The sequence below is a fragment of the Pediculus humanus genome, genomic scaffold, assembly GCF_000006295.1.
Source record: "Pediculus humanus corporis 1103172108299 genomic scaffold, whole genome shotgun sequence".
Classification (NCBI taxonomy): domain Eukaryota; kingdom Metazoa; phylum Arthropoda; class Insecta; order Psocodea; family Pediculidae; genus Pediculus; species Pediculus humanus.
This window is the reverse complement of record NW_002987868.1, coordinates 10721-30720: the sequence shown is the minus strand read 5'-3', so window position 1 is coordinate 30720 and position 20000 is coordinate 10721. Positions and strand designations below refer to the sequence as shown.

Below are 20000 nucleotides of genomic sequence, written 5' to 3'. Positions count from 1 at the left end.
ACGTTCGCGTTCGTAAACGATTTGTTAATTACACACGGAAATATTATTATTATTATTATTATTGTTCATTTTTTTCAAGGTCACGGTCACATAATTACCGATTTTTATGTCATTGAATTTGACCGGTCGTAGAAAAACAAAAAAAAAACCTGAACGTCGATGAACTCGAATTTAAAAAAAAAAAAAATTTTCTGTTTTTCCGAACGGTGAATAAAAATTTTTATTATTATTATTATTATTTTTAAAAAATTTTTTAAATCAATAATAATTTAATTGACCTTTGACACTTAATTGTCGTATTTTTTTATAAAAAAAATTTATTATTATTATTATTATTATTATTAATATTTCATTGATCCGAATTGTAAAGTTTAATGAATCATATAAAATCGTAATCAAGTTGTTTTTTCCTTCGTTTATTCGCATATTTTAATTTTACATATATATATATATATATATATATAAATTTATTAAAAAAATAAAATCAATAAAATTTTTTTTACTTATTAAAAATAATAATAATAATAATAATAAATCAAAAATTACTAAAATTCTCCAAAAAAAAAAAAAAATCGAAAAAGTTTTTTAAGGGCTTAAAATTCCAGATTATTATTATTATTATTCTCATTAAATTTGGTTACTTGAACGAAACAAACAACAAACGAAAATATAATTTATCATTATTATTATTATTATTTATTAAAAAAAAAGTTTCGTTGGAAACAAAAAAAATTATAATTAAAAAAACAAATTTTTGTCGAATTCCAGCAAATAAAGTTAACACGTGGTGGCGGTGGCGATGGCGGTGGTGGTGGTGGTGGTGGTGGCGTTGGCACTGGCGGAAAAATTTCAAAAAGATGCAAAAAAAAAAGAAATAATTTTATAGAAAGAAAATGAAAATGAAAAATTTGACTCTGAACGTAAAACGTTGACGTAAAATAATAATAATAATTAAAAAATCAGAATTAATAATAATCATAATAATAATAATAAAAAACGAATAAATAAAAATGATGACAATTACATTTATATATATGTAAAAAAAAAATTAATTAATTATTATTATTATTTACCATAATTACTATGATTACAACCACAAATCAAATGATTTTCTATAATAATAATTATTATTATTATTTTCAACCACAGGAACAACAGGAAAGCTGACATGGCAAAACTAAACTGACCTCAAACAAAATTATTTATCATCATCATTATTTCTTTAACTATTTTTTTTTTATCTTGTTTTTTTTTATGTTCATGTTTTTATTAATTACATTTCTAACATATATTATTATTATTATTAATACGATTCGAAAAAAAAAAAGTTTCGAGAAATTTAAAAAAATTATTTTAAAACCGGAAGTAAAACGTAAAAAAACCGGAAGTTTACGTTTTTCTTTTATTTTCATTTCGTAGTGAAGAAAAAAAAAAATTTTATTCAAGTTCAATTCCGTTGTCGATTTTTCCTGGAAAAATTCCATACGACAGACAAATAATAATAATAATTTTCCACCGAACGAAATCATTTTATTATCAAATCATATAAACAAAGAGAAAAGAAAAATTATTCGTGGAAAGGTATGAATAATATCCGACGAGAACACAACAAACAAAACTGGAAGGAAAATTCCATCGCTGGACAAAAGAAAAAGAATGAAAATTTATTTTCGTGACAAACACGATTAAATAATTGCAACAACAACAACAACAAACATTTAAAACATTTTAAAAACATAAAAACCTGTTGAACGTGTTATGAAAAAAAAAAAAAAAAGAAAAAATTAATCCATTATTTTCTTTGAAATCTTTTTCTCTTCCTGCTGCTGCTGATGCTGCAGTTCTCAATAAAAAAAAAAAAAAAAGGTTGACAAACGATTTATGAGATGAATCAATAATAACCGTGTCAAATCTTAATAATAATAATAATAATAATAATAATAATAATAATAATTCGAAATCGAATGATTAAAATAATTTTCCAGTAACAAAAAAAAAAAAATTAAACTTTTATTCTTTCTTTAACGATCCCACCTCCTCCTCCTTCCCCTTCTCCCCTCCTCTTCCTCCACCCCTTTCTCCTCCTCCTCCTCCTGGCAATGATTTTAAATCATCTTCTTATTATTCTATTACAAAAGATTTTCTTTTAATTTTTTTTTTTTTTAATTTTCTCGGCCATTTCTTACAAAAGAAATTGTATGTCTTATGTTAAATTAATTTAATAATATATATATTTTGTACTTCGTATTGACCCTGACATAATTGACCTTTTGTGCTTGAAAAAAAAAATAATATTGATTAATTGATTAATTTTTTCTCTACGAGATATTTAAACAAATAATAATAATAATAATAATAATTTAATAATTAATTTTTAATTATTATTAAAATCCTTGATAAATTCCAACATTTAAATACAATTGAATAGTTAGCTAGGTATACCATTATACCATATTATTATTATTATCATTATTCGTTTCTTCTTACGTCCTACCTTTAAAATAATACAATAATATTATTATTATTATTATTTATATTATTTCTAAAAAAAATTGATTTAAATCGATAATCTATAAATAATCAATCGTTTTCTCCCCATTTGTACCCGACGATTAATTAAAGACTGTGAAATATTAAAATTTATTTAAAATAAATAAATAAAACAATAAAATTTTTTAGAAAAAAAAAAAGAATCCTTTTTAATTATTTATAACAAACAATATGTGCAAATAAACAAACAATAAAAACAATAAAACAAACGTTAAAAAGTTTATAATTTATTTTTTTTTTCCTTCCTTCCTTCGTTTTCCTTCCCTCGTCACGTTTTATTGATTTTTTTTTTTTTTTTTTTTTTTTATTAATTATGGAAATTTACCCTTGGCCTAAATAATAATAATAATAATAACCCTGCTCAAGTGTAAAAGTGTAAAAAAAAAAAAAAAATTTTCAATTTAAAACAAAACCGTTTCTTTTATCCATCTTTCGTATTTAGGAACGTATGTGTAAACCCCTGGAGATTTTTTTTGTCCGCAACCTATTCCATAACTAATAACACCGACTTGATACCATTGTCCTTCTTTTTGACATACCAACGGTCCCCCACCGTCACCCTGTCAAAAAAAAAATAATAATAATAATATGTAAATTTCCCCCTCACACACATCAACCTACTCTCTAAATCTACATCTCAACACACACAAACTTTTACACTCGGTCAAAGTTTCACTTTTAAATTTCTTTTGAAAAAAATAAAAAAAAATATTACTCACGTCGCAAGCATCTTGCCCTTGAGATCCGGCGCAAACTAAGGTATCAGACAATTTATATTCAGGTCCGAATTCACGCCTTAAAGAATCTTCGCAAGCGGATTTGTTCCACAAAGGTACAATTATTTCTTTTAATACATCCGAATATCTGGAATCTAAATATCACAAACAAAAAAAAATTACACCTATGATTAACAAAAACAACAAACAACACAACCTGAACAAAAAAAAAAAAACAAAACCTTCGTTTGTTTTTCCCCAACCCGTTATTACGCATTTGGATTCCAATGGAAAATTCAAATCGATTTTAGGTAAACAAACAATGTCTATGTGAGGCCTTTGTTTTGCCGGATATTGTAATTTTAAAAGTGCTATGTCGTGTAATAAAGTTTCGTTATCGTATTTCGGATGTAATATTATTTTTCCAACGTTTCTATCTTCGTGACGTAGATTTTCATTTGTTTTCGTCACGTCGTATTCTCCCAAACGTACTTTGAGTTTCGTCCGTGAATTTCTGGAACTGGAATTTTTTTTTGTGATTAAAAAAACTACGGAAAATTTTCACGTTTACAATATGAAATTCGGAAAAACTTACAAATCTTCAACGCAGTGAGCAGCCGTTAAAACCCAATATTCATCTATTAAAGTACCACCGCAAACGTAAAAAAAACCTGGTTCTTCAACAATGGCGACCTGTAATAATAGCAATTCCTTTAATTTTCTGACACCATTTTCAGAAATAATACCTGGTACCCGTCATTCACATTGAAATTTCGATACCGTTTCTAAAAATCGGTAAAAAGAGGTAATGACGTAATAAGGGAAAAGTTTTTCGTGACCGTTTTTCTCCATTATTGGAAAGAACAATAACCGTCAATCAAAAACCGTTAAAAACGTTTTTTTTTTTTTTTTAAAAAAAAAGAACGATTTAAAATGACGATTGAAAATAAAAATAAAAATAAAAGTTGAAATTTTGCGAAAGTCGTGAGAATAAAAATTTATATTGAATTATGTGGGTGCATTGAAAATGTGTGTCAAAACAAGAAATTAATGTTTGTATATTTATATATATATATACTTAATCTTAACGTTATGTGAGAAATTTCGTTTGTTGTTATTTCCACCATTATTATTATCATTATCATTATTATTATTAAAAAACCAGTTTTTTAACTTTCGTTTTCTTTCTCGTTTTTTTTTTTTTTTATTTTTTTTTCCGTCAAATTTAATCTTTAAATAGAATTCATATTATAGTATTAGTAATAGTAGTAGTAGTTGTTATTGTCGTGATAATAATAATAATAAAAATAACCCCCCCGCGTTGAGAAAGTTTTAACGGGGAGGGAGGAGGGAAGAAGGGGGAGGGAAACATCCGGAATTTCTTAAAATTTAAATATCGTGAATAATCGATTGATTAACGTTTCAAAAGTGATTTCGGTATTGTACGAACGGTATTTTAATAATAATAATAATAAATGATGATGATGATGATGATGATGATGATGATGATGATGATTAGGGTGGTGTAAACGTACGTGCCAGGGCCATTCGGAAGGATCAGCAAAACCATCGCGACCGCTGTCGTAACCTTTTAAACCGCATTTCGGTTTACCACGAATTGGACGACTTTGAAAATTAACACTTTGTGCCGATTCGGATATGAGACAACAAACGTTTGTATCCGACAAACCGCAATAACTGTACGGATTTCCACCTCTGAAACAAACAACAACAAAAATCTATTAATTACCGGGAAAAATATTCATTTATTCGAAAGAAAAAAAATTAATAAATGACGTCACATGACGAATCGTATATAATACATAATCATCAACCACATACATACATAAATGCATATAATTATGTATGTTTGTATATACATATAATTAAAATAAATATATTCAATGATTTGGGTTTTAAGTTATTTCGTAAAAAAAAAAAAAAAATTAATTACCAAGCAAAACTAGAATTTCTACCGACGAAGATGGTGACGAAGATGACGAAGATGGTGACGATGATGATGATGATATGTATGTGTGTGTGATAATGTTTATAATGACATTAATACATTCAATAATTGCGAAACAAACAAAAGAAACTCATTGAATTTCTTTCCCTCTCTCTCTCTCACTCTCTCTCTCTCTCTTTTTCTCACTTTGTTTCGTTTAAGCAAAATAAAAAATTTGTTTTTCTTTTAGTAAAATTTAATAAAAATTTTTAATTAAAGGTTTTTAGTTAAATTACCTTGACCCTCCGCTCCCTTCTCTCTCTCCCCCCCCCCGGGGGTAATAATAAAAAGGTAACGAATTAATAAAACTAAATTTTATTAATATAAAATAAAAAAATTATTAATCGCAATTCGAAAAATACTCTTGGATGCCTTTTTATTATTATTATTTAATTTTTTTTCGGTGTCCCCCTTTTATTAGTAAGTAATAAATAAGTAATAAATTACCTTGTTACGCATGACCAATATTCCATACAATCGCAATTATCTCTTTTACTAGCAGACGTTATTGACGTGATACGTTGACACAATGTTAAATTCCCGAAGAATAATAACATAATAATAATAATACTTTTAACGTTATTAATAATATTTTTTACGCACCGTCCTAAAAACAAAAATAAAAAATATTAGAATCAACTCGTTTTTTTTTTTTTTTTCGAAAACGATCAGATAAAAATAAATACTAACTCATTTTAATAGTAATTAATAAATTATTATCACAATATTTTTAAGAAATAAATAAATTAAATTTTTTTTTTTTATTTATTTACTAATAATAATAACACCATCCCTTCCAGTTATTATCAAAGCACCGACTGCGGATTTCTTCAACTATTTGATTCGTTATTCGTCTTTTTTTCAACTTATCCATCCCTTCTCTAAATATTTTTTCGTCGTTATATTACGGACTGGCTTTTATATATTAATATATATTAATAATAATAATAATAATAATAATAATATAATCGATTCATTCAATTCCTTCCTTCTTTCTCTTTTATTGTTTGTTCTTATTTCGTATTTTTTGCAAAGCTATTAAAATAAAATAATTATATAAGAAATATGGCCGCCAATCCATTATTTATTGTAATTATAATAATAATAATAATAATTTTTTTTACGATTATAAGTCATTAAAATTGTACTTTTCTTTTTTTTTTTGCTCTTAAATTACTTAATCGAATTTAGGCAATATTTATTTTTTTTTTTTTTGTTGTTAAATCTTCATTGTTAACCTTGACACTTGTTTTTTTTTTTTTATTACAATAACAGTAAAATTTTTAAATAAAATTAATTATCAGTGTACTTCATAATATTTATTTCTCTTATTTTTTTTTTATATTTTACGATTGTGAAATATGTATGATATACGTTGTTTGCTTTTTTCCAAACATAAACGATTTAAAAAATCCGAATCGAAGGGATTCCCATGATGTTCCCAATGAAATAATTCTGATATTTTCAACGCGGATTTGATTGTTTTATTATAAATTCGACAACTTTTGTTTTCGTCATCACCATCATCCTCTTCTTCCTCTTCTTCTTCTTCTCCACCGTTATTGGGAGCTGGAATTTCTCCTTGTCCTGTACAATCGCACGACAATGAATCGTGCGTTAAGCAATCTTTAATATCTTTCTCTTCGCATGGGAAAAAAAGTTCTTTTAATTCTTCTTTAGATAATTTTATTGATTTATTACTTTTTGGATCGACTGTACCCTCGCAAAGACCTTGTTTGCTTATTTGACGCTGATAAATTTTTTCTTCTATTGTTCCAGTCGTCAAAAGCCTGAAATTTAAAAATGATCATAATAATAATAAAAAAAATACTTTAAAAAACACAAAAAATAGAGAAAAAAAAAATAACCTGTATATAAAAACGGGAAACTTTTGACCGTCTCTCCATATTCTGGAAATCGCTTGAAGATCAGTTGCTGGATTCCAGTCTGAATCGAATAGTATGAGCCTGGAAGCGCCGGTGACATTTAAACCGACTCCTCCAGCTTTTGAGCTCAATAGAAAAATAAATAAGTCACGTGACGTATTAAAATCTTCTACGATTTTATTTCTTTGTGCTGACGGCGTGTTACCATCCAAACGACACGTAGAGTAATTGAGAACGTGAAAAACTTTTTCTAAAAAAAAAAAAAAAAAAAAATAATAATAATAATATTAATGATTACACGTGACCAAATTATTTTTTCTATTAATTATATTGTATAAATAAATATTTACCCAATAAGTTTAAAGTTTGTGTTGCATTTGAAACGATTAAAACTTTTTCTTTGACTGACGTCATTTGTAATTCTTTTAAAAAATTAACGGTTACTTTTAATTTTCCGCTCGTGTCGATATCGATTTTCTGGAAAAAAAAAATAAATAAATAAATTTATTAATGATGATCATTCGTGTAATTTTTTTTTTTGTCAGTCGATATTTAAAAATAAATTTTTTGAATAAATTTTACCTCCAAGTAATTATCGTCTTTATTCAGTAATGACGGATAATTACAAATTTTTTTTAATGATGTTATAAGTTCAAGATGAGACGATCCTTCAATAAATTCTTCACTTTCCTTAGCGTTTAAAAATGAATTTACCAATGAATTATACATATTTCTTTGAGGTTCTGTAATCTTACAAAAAACTACAATGTCATGTCTGGGAGGTAAATAATTTTTTAATATGTTTCGAGTTCGTCTCAATAAAAATTTGTTAATTATTTTTTTTAAATTAATAGAACGTTCGTTTCCCTTTTTAACAACGTCTTCGTTCGAATCGGGTTGACGAGAGGCTATTATCGGATCTGCAAATTGAATTCGAAATTGCGATGGACTCCCTAAAATATTCGGATTGGCAAAATCTATAAGAGTGTACAATTCTTGAAGGTCGTTTTGTAGCGGAGTTCCAGTTAATAGAATTTTTTTTTTACAATTTAATTGATTAAGTACTTGAGCCGTTTTTATATTTGAATTTTTTATCCTGTGAGCTTCATCACACACTAATAAATCTACGTTGTGCTCCATCACGTTATTCACGCACCTGTTTTTAAAAAGAAAAGATAAATAATTAACACTTATTAAAATTTTTTTCCCTTTTCAAAAAACATACATAATACTTATTCGATAATTGTACCTGATTAACATTTCATATGAAATAATCACAACAGAGTGATATTTTATTTCAGATGGTTTATTTTTTTGATTAACAACATAAGGAACTATTTTAACTCTTCCAAGCCATTTGATAAATTCATTGTACCAATTCATAATCAAACTTGTGGGTGTAACGATTAAAACTCTTTTTATCACAGGTTTTTTATTGTAAGGTCCTTGTTTAAGCAAAGTCCTAAAGAAATAATGTAATTATAACTATTATGTTACTCGAACATTCCATTATCAATTTTTAACTGTGGTAAAAAATTTTTTTATCACTTTACCAAATTAATGAAATGCATTGAAGAGTTTTTCCAAGGCCCATTTCATCAGCTAATATTACTCCATTATAATTAATATCTTTGTATCCCATAATGGATTCATATAAAAAAATTATTCCTTCAAGTTGATGTTGTCGTAATTTTTTCGATAATGATTCTTCTATATACACTGGAGTCACCTTTGCACCTGACTGGTTAAAATGCCACTGATGTTCGGTAGTGGGATTGGGTAAAGGTATACCAGCTTCAAAACATGATCTGGGAGTTTTAAATTTTTTATTAGAATTGTTAGATTTAAGGATTTTAGGAAGTTGTGGAATAACTTTTTCATTATTTTCTTTTATCGATAAATTTTTTTTTTTACGATCTTTAGTTTCAACTAAATCTAACAACTCGACTTCCTTGCTGCCAATGCAAAATCTTACACCTTCTTCAAGTTTTCGAGCTTTACTACATTGTGCTTTACCTAATATTAAAAATTATAACTGTTATTGAATTTTAAATATTAATTAAATAAATTTTGTTTAAATAATTAAAAACCTACCAATAACAACCCCATTTTCATCTTTAAGTGTAACATACTTTGATCCGACTTCTAAAATACCATCACCTTCCCAAGTTTTATGTTTTTTTTTCGTTTGCTTTCCATAAACTACATTATATACAATTTCACACTGCTCACTATTTTCAGGTATGCATATCGAGTTAGAATCAGTTATTTTATTTTGTTCTACTACATCTAAAGTATTGGTATTAATATTAGAGTTTTTAAAACTATCATCTTCAAAAAAATCGTTTTTACTTTTAACGGAAGTAGAATCTAAATTTAACAGTAAATCAAGCACGCTTTCGGTACTTCGTTTGCTTTTATCATTTGAATCTATAGAAAAATTATAAATATTAATAAGAAAAATCTAATTTGAAAAAAAAAAAAGTGCCATGAGACAAAATTATTATTTTTACCTGGAGGATTATTATTTTTATTAAAACTAATTATATTTCTACGTATCGGCGAAGTGTTTGTTTTAAATGAAGGTGCTTGAGATTTCCTCATAACAAAACCAACAAAAAAAATTCAAAATGAATACCTTAAAAAAAAAAAAACATTAATTTGCTATTATAACTATTTGGCGGCACTAACAACCATTGACAATTTAAATGTGATTGGTTAATGTTCGACACTGTTCGTGCCACTTTGTCTATTGACCCGACAATTTTTACGAATTATATAAACATTATACACTTCTAATTTCTAATTACCTAGATTAATTTTTCATTAATAAAATTTATTTGGTACACTTAATAATTTAATTTTTAAACATTACCCACAACTAACTTTCTTAATCTTTATCATCAATATAATATTTCGATAATTTCAACGAAAGGAATTCAAATTGAAAAAAATGGCGGTTATATAAAAACAATTATATTTAAAAAAAAATTCGGCATGAATAAAATTTTCTTTTTTTTCTCATATAAAAAAAAAAGAAATAAAGTGATCACGATGAAATCACAAGGAATGATGTTGGGATATTTAGAATTTCGTAGTGGAATCGGCCTAGAAAATTTTAAAAATCCTTTTAAGTATAAACAATTCCATATGAGACTACATTAAACACGCGACATTAAACACTCACCCACTAATAGTTAAAATTTTTTCGCATCGATCTACCATACGAATTATTGTAATTATTATATCCTCTCCTAAAGTTATTAAAACCTATAATCATAAATAAAATATAGGGGAAATTAATCTTTTTTGAATAAACTTGGAAACTCGACAACAGTAAGACAACAGTAACAATAATAATAATAATAATAACCTTTTTTAGGCCTCGCAGCGCTCATGGCTAAATTTTCTAAATCCGGATCAACGTTTTGATTGGCTTCCCGTAAAACGGATATTAAATCTCCCGCTTTGCTCGCATCTTCATCCGTGAGAAAAGTGTACGACGTTCCGGTCGCGTTGTGTCGTCCCGTTCGTCCTATTCTGTGAATATAATCTTCCATATTGTTAGGATAATCGTAATTAATGACATACCTAATATCGGAAACGTCTAAAAAACAAAAAATTTCCCTTTTTATTAATTTAAAAACAGAGGGGAAGGGAAGGGAAGACAAGTTCATCTTGTTTCAAAACTTTTATTAGTAGTTAGTTGCAATGTTAATAATGATAATTTTATAATTTATTTTGTTGTTTTTTGAGAGCGCAAATAAAATTCGTTGAATTTTCTGTCATTATTAAATAAAAAGCCTGTCTTATACTCAATGAATAAAAATAATGACTGCAAAAAAAAAAAAAAAAAAAAGAGGAAAAAAATTGAGAGAAAAACCTAAATTATACTTATTGCATTTAGCATACAGCATTTAAATTACTATTAAAAAAAAAAAAAAAAAAAAAATTAAACTACTAAATTAATAACCTCGTGATGTACTAAAAAATATATGTAACAAAACTTACTTTGAATATTATAAAATATCCAATAAACATACAAGAAGAGGCACCTCCACATTTATTTTTAAGATGTGCAATAATAATAATAATAATACGCGAGGAGTGATTTCTTTTACAGCACATTTTTTTTTTTTAATGGCAGGATTGTCTTTTAATTTAAAAAAAATCCTTGCATTTGCTGTTTTTTTAAATTTTTTAAAGCACTCGCTCTTCAGACCGTACCAAACAGATCCGCAAAAAAAAATTTTTTTTTTTTTTTTTAATTTTTTTTTTAATTTTTCTTCAGAACGTTTTCAGGTACAGCCGGTCTTTTTAAATAAAAACACACATCTTGCATTTTTTTTCGGTGCCTTTGAAACATTAAATAAAGAACAAAATAATAGTAATAATGATAATAATAAATGTAACCAACAAATTAAAAAAAAAAATTTTTGTTTTAAATGACAGAAAAATTCATTACTTAACCTCATTATAAGAAAAAAATTTTTTTTTTTTTATTTACAATCAATCATTCTTCATTAAAAAACAATTAATCAAATATGTTTACCTAAACCTCTGGCTGCTACATCCGTTGCCACCAATATTTTTATTCTACCTTTACGAAAATTTGAAAAATACAAAAAAAAATTTTTTTTTTCAAAGAGAAATTCATTCGATTGCCGAAAAATTTTTACACGTTTAAAAAAAAAAAAAAAAAACTTTTTGTTCGATAATAATACCCTTTTTCAATACGTTTTGTATTAAAAAAGAACGCCTCTATACCAAATATTTTTAATATTGCACTCTACATATATTGATCAAAGTCAATAAATTTGACTCTCAACAAAAAAAAAAAAAAGTGCTTAATTATATAAAAAAAAAAAAGTAATAATGATAATAATTACCTCGCAGAATGAAATCTCTATTTTTTTGCGTTTTACCACCGTGCAAAGAATCACATCGGTATCTGAAATAATAATAATAATAATTAAAATTAGCTCAAATCGTTCATCTTTCAGTAAAAAAAAACACAATTTTAAAAAATTATTTATTCATCAGTTCTTCTTAGAGAAAACCATCACGGTCTCAACTTCCGGTCAAACGTATCATCATCATCATCATCATCGTTAGCAGAAACAAAAAAGCATTTAATTTAAATTTTTACTCACCCGAGATCTTGGAGCCAAAAAGCAATACTATCAGATTTCTGTTTGGTTGCAGTAAAAATTAAAGTTTTAATTTCGTCTTGCTCTCCAATTTCCTTCAAAACATTCTCGAGCCTATAAAAAAAAAAAAAAAAAATAATTATTAAAAAAAAATCAACTCGAGCCATAAAATTTCTCTCGCATCTTTTCAATTATTATCATTATTATTATTATTATTATTGGTCAGAAAAATAAATCATTTTCAACATTTACTCATTCCGATAGAGCTAATAATATTCTAAACGAAACATCATTTCAATAATAATAATAATAATAATAATAATAATAATAATAATAATAATAATAAACTAATTTACTAATTGCAAATGAAGAAAATAAAAAAAAAAAAAAACTTGCAATTTTTTCTTGTCACGCTCGCTTTGACACACGTGAACAATTTGATTAATGTTTGGATTGGCCGTCAATTCCTGGGATCCTACATTTAACTGTATGTAATCTTTTAAATATTCTTCGGCTAAACGTTTTATTTCTTTCGGCCATGTCGCGGACCACATCAACACTTGCCTATCGGGCTAAAAAGAAACAATAAATAAAACGTGAACAATTTATAATTACCAGTTTATGAAAAAAGATATTTTATTATTATCCTGTAAGATTGTTCTCAACCGAATAAACCCAAATTCCAGAAAGAATTGGGAAAATAGGAAGTTGAATTTTTTTAATATAGCATCCTAATATAAAAATCACTTGCAGCAAATGTGTCCACAAATGAAGAGTGCTAGTTGCTGTATTATTTAACATTATTATTATTATTATTAATTTAAATAAATTTAACCGCGTACCCGGATTTGATCAATGATTGATCTGATTTGTGGTTCGAAACCCATGTCAAACATTCTGTCAGCTTCATCTAATACTAAATATGTACACCTTTCCAAATTCGTAGTTCCCGAATTTAAAAAATCCAAGAGTCTTCCGGGTGTGGCCACACAAATCTCGGTCCCGTTTCTCAAATGCCTATCCTGAGGGAAAAAATTTTTAAAAAAAAAAAAAAAAACGAGTTAGAAATAACAAAATATCATTATTAGTATTATTAAAATTACTGGAACGGCAAATATACCTGGCCGTATTTATCTGAGCCACCGTACACGGCTACCGATCTTATACCGGAAGCTCTCGCGAAAGGAATTGCAACATTTTGAGTTTGCTGAACTAATTCTCTCGTCGGAGCTAAAACTAAAGCTATGGGACCATCTCCTCTTTCCAATTTTGGTTGATGCTGAATGTGAATAACCGCAGGTAAAACAAACTAGAAAAAAAAAAAAACCTTATTTACATATGCATGTAAATAAATATGCATAAATAAAAACGTAAAAATTTGATAATCACCCCTAATGTTTTCCCCGATCCAGTACGAGCTATTCCAACCATATTTTGCCCACTCAGTGCTATGGGCCAGCCTTGAGACTGAATAGGCGTCGGTGCAAAATAATTTAATTTCCTAAAAAAAAAATACATACATTTGAAATTTAATAAGAATTTAAAACTTGGAAATACACATGTGAAAAAAAATTGTAAAAAATATTTGCATTTATTTGAATGAGATGTGAAAAATCAATCCCATGAGAGAAAAACAAAAAAAAAAAAAAAAAAAAAAATGCACTTTTGATATTTCACTAAATTGTCCTCTATGGCAACCAAAATAACTAGTTGCCATAGTCTACTATAGTGAAGTGTACACATACGTGTCAAAAATAAAATTTATAATATAAATACATGGAAATTTAATAAAATTAAAGTTAATAATTAAATATTATTTACATTACCTTACAATATTAATTACATCATCTGCTAATCCGGTTTCTTCGAAAGAAAAAATCGGAGCAGGACAATTTTTTCCTTTTATAACAATTTCATTTTTATTTAAAAAGTCTTGTATTTCCTGCTTAGACCTGTAAGAAATAAATAAAAATTGCATATTAATTATTAAAATACTTTTGTTTGTTCCACATGAAATGCAATCGATAAAAAAATTGTCAGCCAATATAAACTAGAACAATGAACATGATAATTTCAAAATTCACTCTCATAAGCTGAAATTTATCTGCCACAGGTGTAACGCCAGCACTTTCATAAAACAAAAGTGACAGCTGACTCCATGTGGCATTTTCATTTTACACTTATTCATACCAAATTTAAAATTTACCTTTTTAATACATCAGGATGAGGAGAATAAAAATTTTTTTCAAATGGCTTTAACGTCACTTCATCCCAATTGATTTTTCCCAAGTTTTGACCGGGATAGTCAAAATCCCTTCGATTTCCAAACCTTGGTCTTTTGGATGGAAAGTGACCATTTTCATCATATCTGTTAAATTTGGGACTTTTTTTCACACTCAATTTCCTTTTTCCTGTAAATGCCCTATAAAAAAAAAAAAAAAGTCATTTTTAATAAATGCACATGGCGACAAATAAATTTTTCATAGCAATGCATATGGTATTAAAATTAAAGGAAATAATTATGTGCCTTGTTTATGTCAGCACAACTTATTATTAAATTCTATGGAAGTAAAAATATTTACGTATCACGAAAGGGCACGTGCTTAAAAAAAATTGAAATTTATGAAAATTATTGTACGTAAATTTAAAAATAAAATATTTAGGTACTAAAACATCTACGTTGTTAAGCTATGGTAAAAGCAACGAAAATTACAGATATTTAAAATTTACGGAATGAGAAACATAATCTAAAAGAAAGGGAATTAACTAACCAGATCAATAACTGTTTAGCCACATCATGAAGACCCTCACAATTAGGCTTTACTGCTCTGGCCAGCATTCTATCTATAACAAAAAGACATTATAAATATATCGTTAAAATAACTTTTATCGTATTATATGAAATTTTAAATAGTATTGTGATTTTGTCGTTGACAAACATATTGCCAACGCTAACATATAACACGGCAATAAAGAAGGACAAGTTTTAAGAAGAGAATAGCAAGTACCACGTGGCCAACAAGAGACAACTCAATGAAGTCATAATTACATTTACAAAAAAAAAAAATTGATTCAAGAACTTGTCTGACAAACTTATGAATAAATATAATCATTCTATTATTAAATAATACAGGACTTACATTTTTAATTGCGGCCAGATCCTAGATGGAATTAGGGAATTTTTAACTGAATTCCGGCAATACCTTACAACAAGAAGTGATAAAAAAAAAATATTATTACAAAAACACAAAACAAAAAAGGACATTATCAAGCCAATCAACGTTAATAATAAAAAAGAAATTATCAAACCAAACAATAAACATACCTAATGTAAAAATTTTGAAAACACACCTCGTGAGATCACAAATCAAAAAGAGATTGAGTATGGTGCTTTACAAAGGAAATACGTCACAAGTACATGGAAGAAATAAATGATAATTTTTTAATACTAAAAAAAATGAAAAAAAATTTAAAATTTTTTTGAATTTGAAATATGCACAATTATATAATATTAAAAAATTTTAATTGATTTTTTTTAAATTAATACAGTAAATTAACAGATAAAATAAGATATTTTAGTCATTAATTCAACGAAAGAAATATCAGATTAGTACATAGTGCGCAGCAAGATCTAATTGTCTTTTGTTCGATTCCACTTCCGGTTTACTTCCTTGCCTGTAAGCCATTTGCGAAACTGAGAGAAAGGTAAATTTTAATTTAATTACTTGCCTTCTTATGCCTTTTTGTATTCATTTTTATAGCTTTCATGTTTTTTCAGCTAAGTCACATAATAAAGTAGAAGATTACTGATTTAGGTTTAAAATTTATGTCGAGTAACAGTAACTTGATTACCAGAATGTATTCCAATGGTGACGTTTCATCAGTACCGTAAGATATACTTATTTTTCTCCTTCCTATGCCTTTATTTGTGTTTAATTATTGACCCTCTTAGTGGCCTAATTAATTGTAGAAATTAACCTTTTAAAATAGTCTAATGGCTCTCATAAATTTTCATGTTGCAATTTTCTTAGAGTTAAGCTTTTTACGCTTGTATTTTAATTATGAATTTATAATGATTTTCTAGTAATATTAAATCATTCTGAAAGTACTTTTTAATTAATTTTAGGAATGGTTTTAGAAATCTGAAAAGTCCTAAAGATTACTTGCATGGTTCAAAAAAAATATTTTGGAACAATAACCAGAACAATATGAATAGTTTTCAATATCAGCAAAAGCCTTTTGTCACATATAATAAATTCCAAAAAGTACCACAAAATATGAAGGCCAAGTTTTATGATTTTAATAAAGAATCTAGATTGAAGCAATGCTCCAATGAAGATGGCAAGGAAAACACCGAATCTAGGGCTTTATTGGTTAGTTTTGTCACATTTAATTTGTTCTTAAATTATGCTTTTATTTTTATTTTTTAATAATTGAAAATTATTTTAATATTTTAGCCTTTCACCAAAAATTTTTACATTCCACATCCCAATGTATTAAAACGAACTGATGATGAAGTTAATGAATATAGAGAATTAATGGAAATAACAGTTAATGGAAAAAATGTTCCAAACCCAAATCAAACTTTTGAAGAAAGCAATTTTCCAGCTAATGTCATGGCTGTAATAAAAAAACAAGGGTAAGTTATTTGAGAGTTTGGTAATTTATTAGTTTCTTTTTGTTCGCTCTTGGAATTTTTATGAAACAAAGTTTTCGAAAGATTTAACTAACTATTTAGAAATGTTGCTTTACTCTATTAATGTAAACATTTTTTATAAAAAATATTTGTTAACTACTTATAGCTTGAGCTGTTTAATTTTTTTTGTTTTTTTTAATTCATAAAGAAATTGATTTTTACAGCTTTTTGAAACCGACTGCAATTCAAGCACAAGGATGGCCTATTGCCCTTAGTGGTAGAGATATGGTAGGCATTGCACAGACTGGATCTGGAAAAACTTTGGCTGTATGTATTTTTTGTAGCATGATGTATTTTTTTTCAAAAAAATATGTACAGGAATACATAAATAAAAATGTTTGCAGTATGCTCTACCAGCTACAGTACACATTACTAATCAAAAACCATTGTCAAAAGGAGATGGTCCAATAGCACTTGTTCTTGCTCCCACAAGGGAATTAGCACAGCAAATCCAATCTGTTGCAAAAGATTTTGGTGCATCATGTTCAATTAGAAACACATGCATATTTGGAGGGGCTCCTAAGGGATCTCAAGTATGTTTTTTTTGTGCATCTATTTAAATTTGCATTAAACAAAAAGCAGCTTTTGAAGAAAAGTGATTTTTCACTTATTTTTCAAAGTGCAATGAATTTAATGCAATAATAATGAAAGATAATTAGCTCTGCATATTTATTATATTCAGAGTCAGTCTCCTTTCTACATTAATTATCCAACTATTAATTTTTTAAATTTTCACATTAATTTAATTTTTTTTTTTGTGTGTGTGTGTGTGTATTTTGGTGATGATAAATGTTATATTTTAGGCGCGTGACTTAGAGAGGGGTGTCGAAATTGTTATTGCAACACCCGGCCGCCTTATTGACTTTTTGGACAAAGGTACTACAAATCTAAGAAGATGCACATATTTAGTTTTGGATGAAGCTGATCGTATGTTAGACATGGGTTTTGAACCTCAAATTCGAAAAATTATTGAGCAAATTAGGGTATTTATTTATTGTTATTTTCGACTTTGCTTTAAAGATTCGTAATTATATTAGAAAGAAATTTAAAAAAAAAAAATGATCTGTTTTCAGCCTGACAGGCAAGTTCTAATGTGGTCCGCTACATGGCCAAAGGAAGTACAAACCTTGGCTGAAGACTTTTTACATGATTATATTCAAATTAACATTGGATCTTTATCTTTGGCTGCTAACCATAATATCCGTCAACATGTTGAGGTTATGCAGGTAAAGTTTTAAATAAAAATAAAAAATGATTCTTTAAGAGTTTAACACGGTTTTTGTAAATAATAACGGTTATACTAGGAATGAACATTAATTTACGTAAATAAATAATTTCTTAGGACTCTGAAAAAGAAGGAAGATTAACCAACTTGTTACGAGACATCGGAGGTGATAGAAATAATAAAATTTTAATTTTCGTTGAAACTAAAAAGAAAGTTGATGATATAGCACGACTTGTTAAGCAAGAAGGATTTCCTGCCATTTGTATGCACGGTGACAAATCTCAACAAGAAAGAGATCACGTTCTCAACGAGTTTAGAAGTGGAAAATGTGCGGTACTCGTTGCTACCGATGTAGCTGCTAGAGGCAAGTACTTTTAATCTAAATAACAGTGGAAAGGGAATAAATATTTTACCTTATAAATAAATTTTTTTTTTTTTTTTGTAGGATTAGACGTTGATGACATAAAATACGTTATAAATTTTGATTATCCTAATACATCTGAAAGATTACGTGCATCGTATTGGTCGAACGGGGCGTTCTTCTCAAATGGGTACCGCTTTTACATTTTTCACCCCGCAAAATGCTCGTCAAGCTAAAGGATTGGTAGCCGTTTTAGAAGAAGCTTCTCAACCCATTAATCCAAAAGTAACGGAACTTTTGGCAGCTACCACTAAAGGCCCGACTCCCGGTATTTATAACTAGTTCATTTCTTTTTTTTTTTTAAATCGCAGACGATAATAATAATAATAATTTGAAAATTTATTAGGAAAACCAAAATGGCCTAAATACAAAGAACCTACTAATAACTATGGAAACATTAATCAAATTTGGCAACCGAACAGCCCTGTGTTACCTCAAGAAAACCATTACTCCGGAAAGTACCGGACCGTTCAAAATGAAAACGGATTTAAGGGAAGAATGCACAATAATACCGGTTCGGAAATTTATCAAAAAATTCCAACTCGTATTAGCAATTGCAACGGCAACGGCATCAACAACAATAACAGTTATTTACAGAAACCGCAAAATCTTAATTTGAATCAAGCAAACAAAAACACACCTTTCGGTCAATACTATTCACCCACGAACGATTATAGGCAGGGTAAATATTTGAAAAAAAAAAAAAAAAACATTTTTATTTAATTCAGCTCGGTACTTTTTTTTTTATTTAAAAAAAGTAAGTTTTTACTTACCTTTAAAGTCTGAGCTAATAGTAAACGCAACGCATAGTGCCTGCTCACTTTTTAAACGGTGATTCAGGTCTCCGATAACTGCGACACTTGTATTTCCGACATCTTTTCCTAGAACAATAAAAAAAAAATAATAATTTAAATTTAATTTTTATCATTTTCATTTACAGTCGGGTAATTATAAAATTTTACATCCTCAATGGCAGCATTTAATCTTATTATTTATTTTTTAAGGTCCGCAAATTAATTACGACAGTAACATATACAACAATCAACAATGCGGCGGTGGTCAAAATTTTCAAAATAATCACCGACCGCCGGTCAATCACGATTTTATGAGAAGTCAAAGAAACAATTTTCAAAACAGGCCACGAATGAGAAGGTACGAAAAGGTTTTTGTTCAAGTTAAAAATGTATGATAAATATATATAACTTTTTTTTTTTTTTTTTTTATTTTAGCAACGTCATGAAAAATCAACCCAACAACAACGGTGATATATCCATGGCGAACGGATTGAATTCGCAGCACGTTCATCCGTGGCCGACCAACGGTCAAATCAGTGCTTTGCCACCACCAC

The 20000-nt window shown here is 27.4% G+C and overlaps 4 protein-coding genes across 4 annotated transcripts in view; 1 reads left to right on the top strand and 3 right to left on the bottom strand.

The window, feature by feature from the left end:
* Nucleotides 1-2951: 2951 nt before the first annotated feature.
* Nucleotides 2952-5968, bottom strand: Phum_PHUM565430 (trypsin-zeta, putative; the record flags this gene model as incomplete). The annotated part of the gene is made up of 8 exons (XM_002431981.1): nt 2952-3110; nt 3195-3236; nt 3270-3421; nt 3509-3786; nt 3862-3959; nt 4802-4982; nt 5722-5881; nt 5965-5968. The coding sequence occupies 8 exons, from the start codon at nt 5966-5968 to the stop codon at nt 2952-2954; spliced, it is 1074 nt and encodes a 357-aa protein (XP_002432026.1).
* Nucleotides 5969-6613: 645 nt separating this feature from the next.
* Nucleotides 6614-9764, bottom strand: Phum_PHUM565420 (DNA repair and recombination protein RAD54B, putative; the record flags this gene model as incomplete). The annotated part of the gene is made up of 8 exons (XM_002431980.1): nt 6614-7064; nt 7143-7410; nt 7511-7637; nt 7743-8316; nt 8410-8622; nt 8714-9176; nt 9255-9590; nt 9674-9764. 8 exons carry the CDS (start codon nt 9762-9764, stop codon nt 6614-6616), a joined length of 2523 nt encoding a protein of 840 aa, XP_002432025.1.
* A 695-nt stretch (nt 9765-10459) lies between these two features.
* On the bottom strand, nt 10460-16078 carry Phum_PHUM565410 (DEAD box ATP-dependent RNA helicase, putative; the record flags this gene model as incomplete). The annotated part of the gene is made up of 13 exons (XM_002431979.1): nt 10460-10767; nt 11713-11760; nt 12050-12111; nt 12314-12417; nt 12703-12882; nt 13153-13332; nt 13431-13619; nt 13700-13811; nt 14137-14262; nt 14517-14732; nt 15451-15635; nt 15925-16004; nt 16036-16078. 13 exons carry the CDS (start codon nt 16076-16078, stop codon nt 10460-10462), a joined length of 1833 nt encoding a protein of 610 aa, XP_002432024.1.
* A 226-nt stretch (nt 16079-16304) lies between these two features.
* Nucleotides 16305-20000, top strand: part of Phum_PHUM565400 (DEAD box ATP-dependent RNA helicase, putative) — a gene marked incomplete at both ends in the record, with an annotated part of 3872 nt that continues 176 nt past the window's right edge. The window contains 13 exons of the mRNA XM_002431978.1: nt 16305-16360; nt 16437-16683; nt 16768-16949; nt 17171-17273; nt 17351-17539; nt 17810-17989; nt 18080-18232; nt 18349-18599; nt 18677-18684; nt 18738-18920; nt 19026-19298; nt 19657-19804; nt 19882-20000. The exon at nt 19882-20000 is cut by the window's right edge and continues 176 nt beyond it. Coding sequence (XP_002432023.1) covers nt 16305-16360; nt 16437-16683; nt 16768-16949; nt 17171-17273; nt 17351-17539; nt 17810-17989; nt 18080-18232; nt 18349-18599; nt 18677-18684; nt 18738-18920; nt 19026-19298; nt 19657-19804; nt 19882-20000 — 2092 coding nt within the window. The remainder of the gene's footprint in view (nt 16361-16436; nt 16684-16767; nt 16950-17170; nt 17274-17350; nt 17540-17809; nt 17990-18079; nt 18233-18348; nt 18600-18676; nt 18685-18737; nt 18921-19025; nt 19299-19656; nt 19805-19881) is intronic.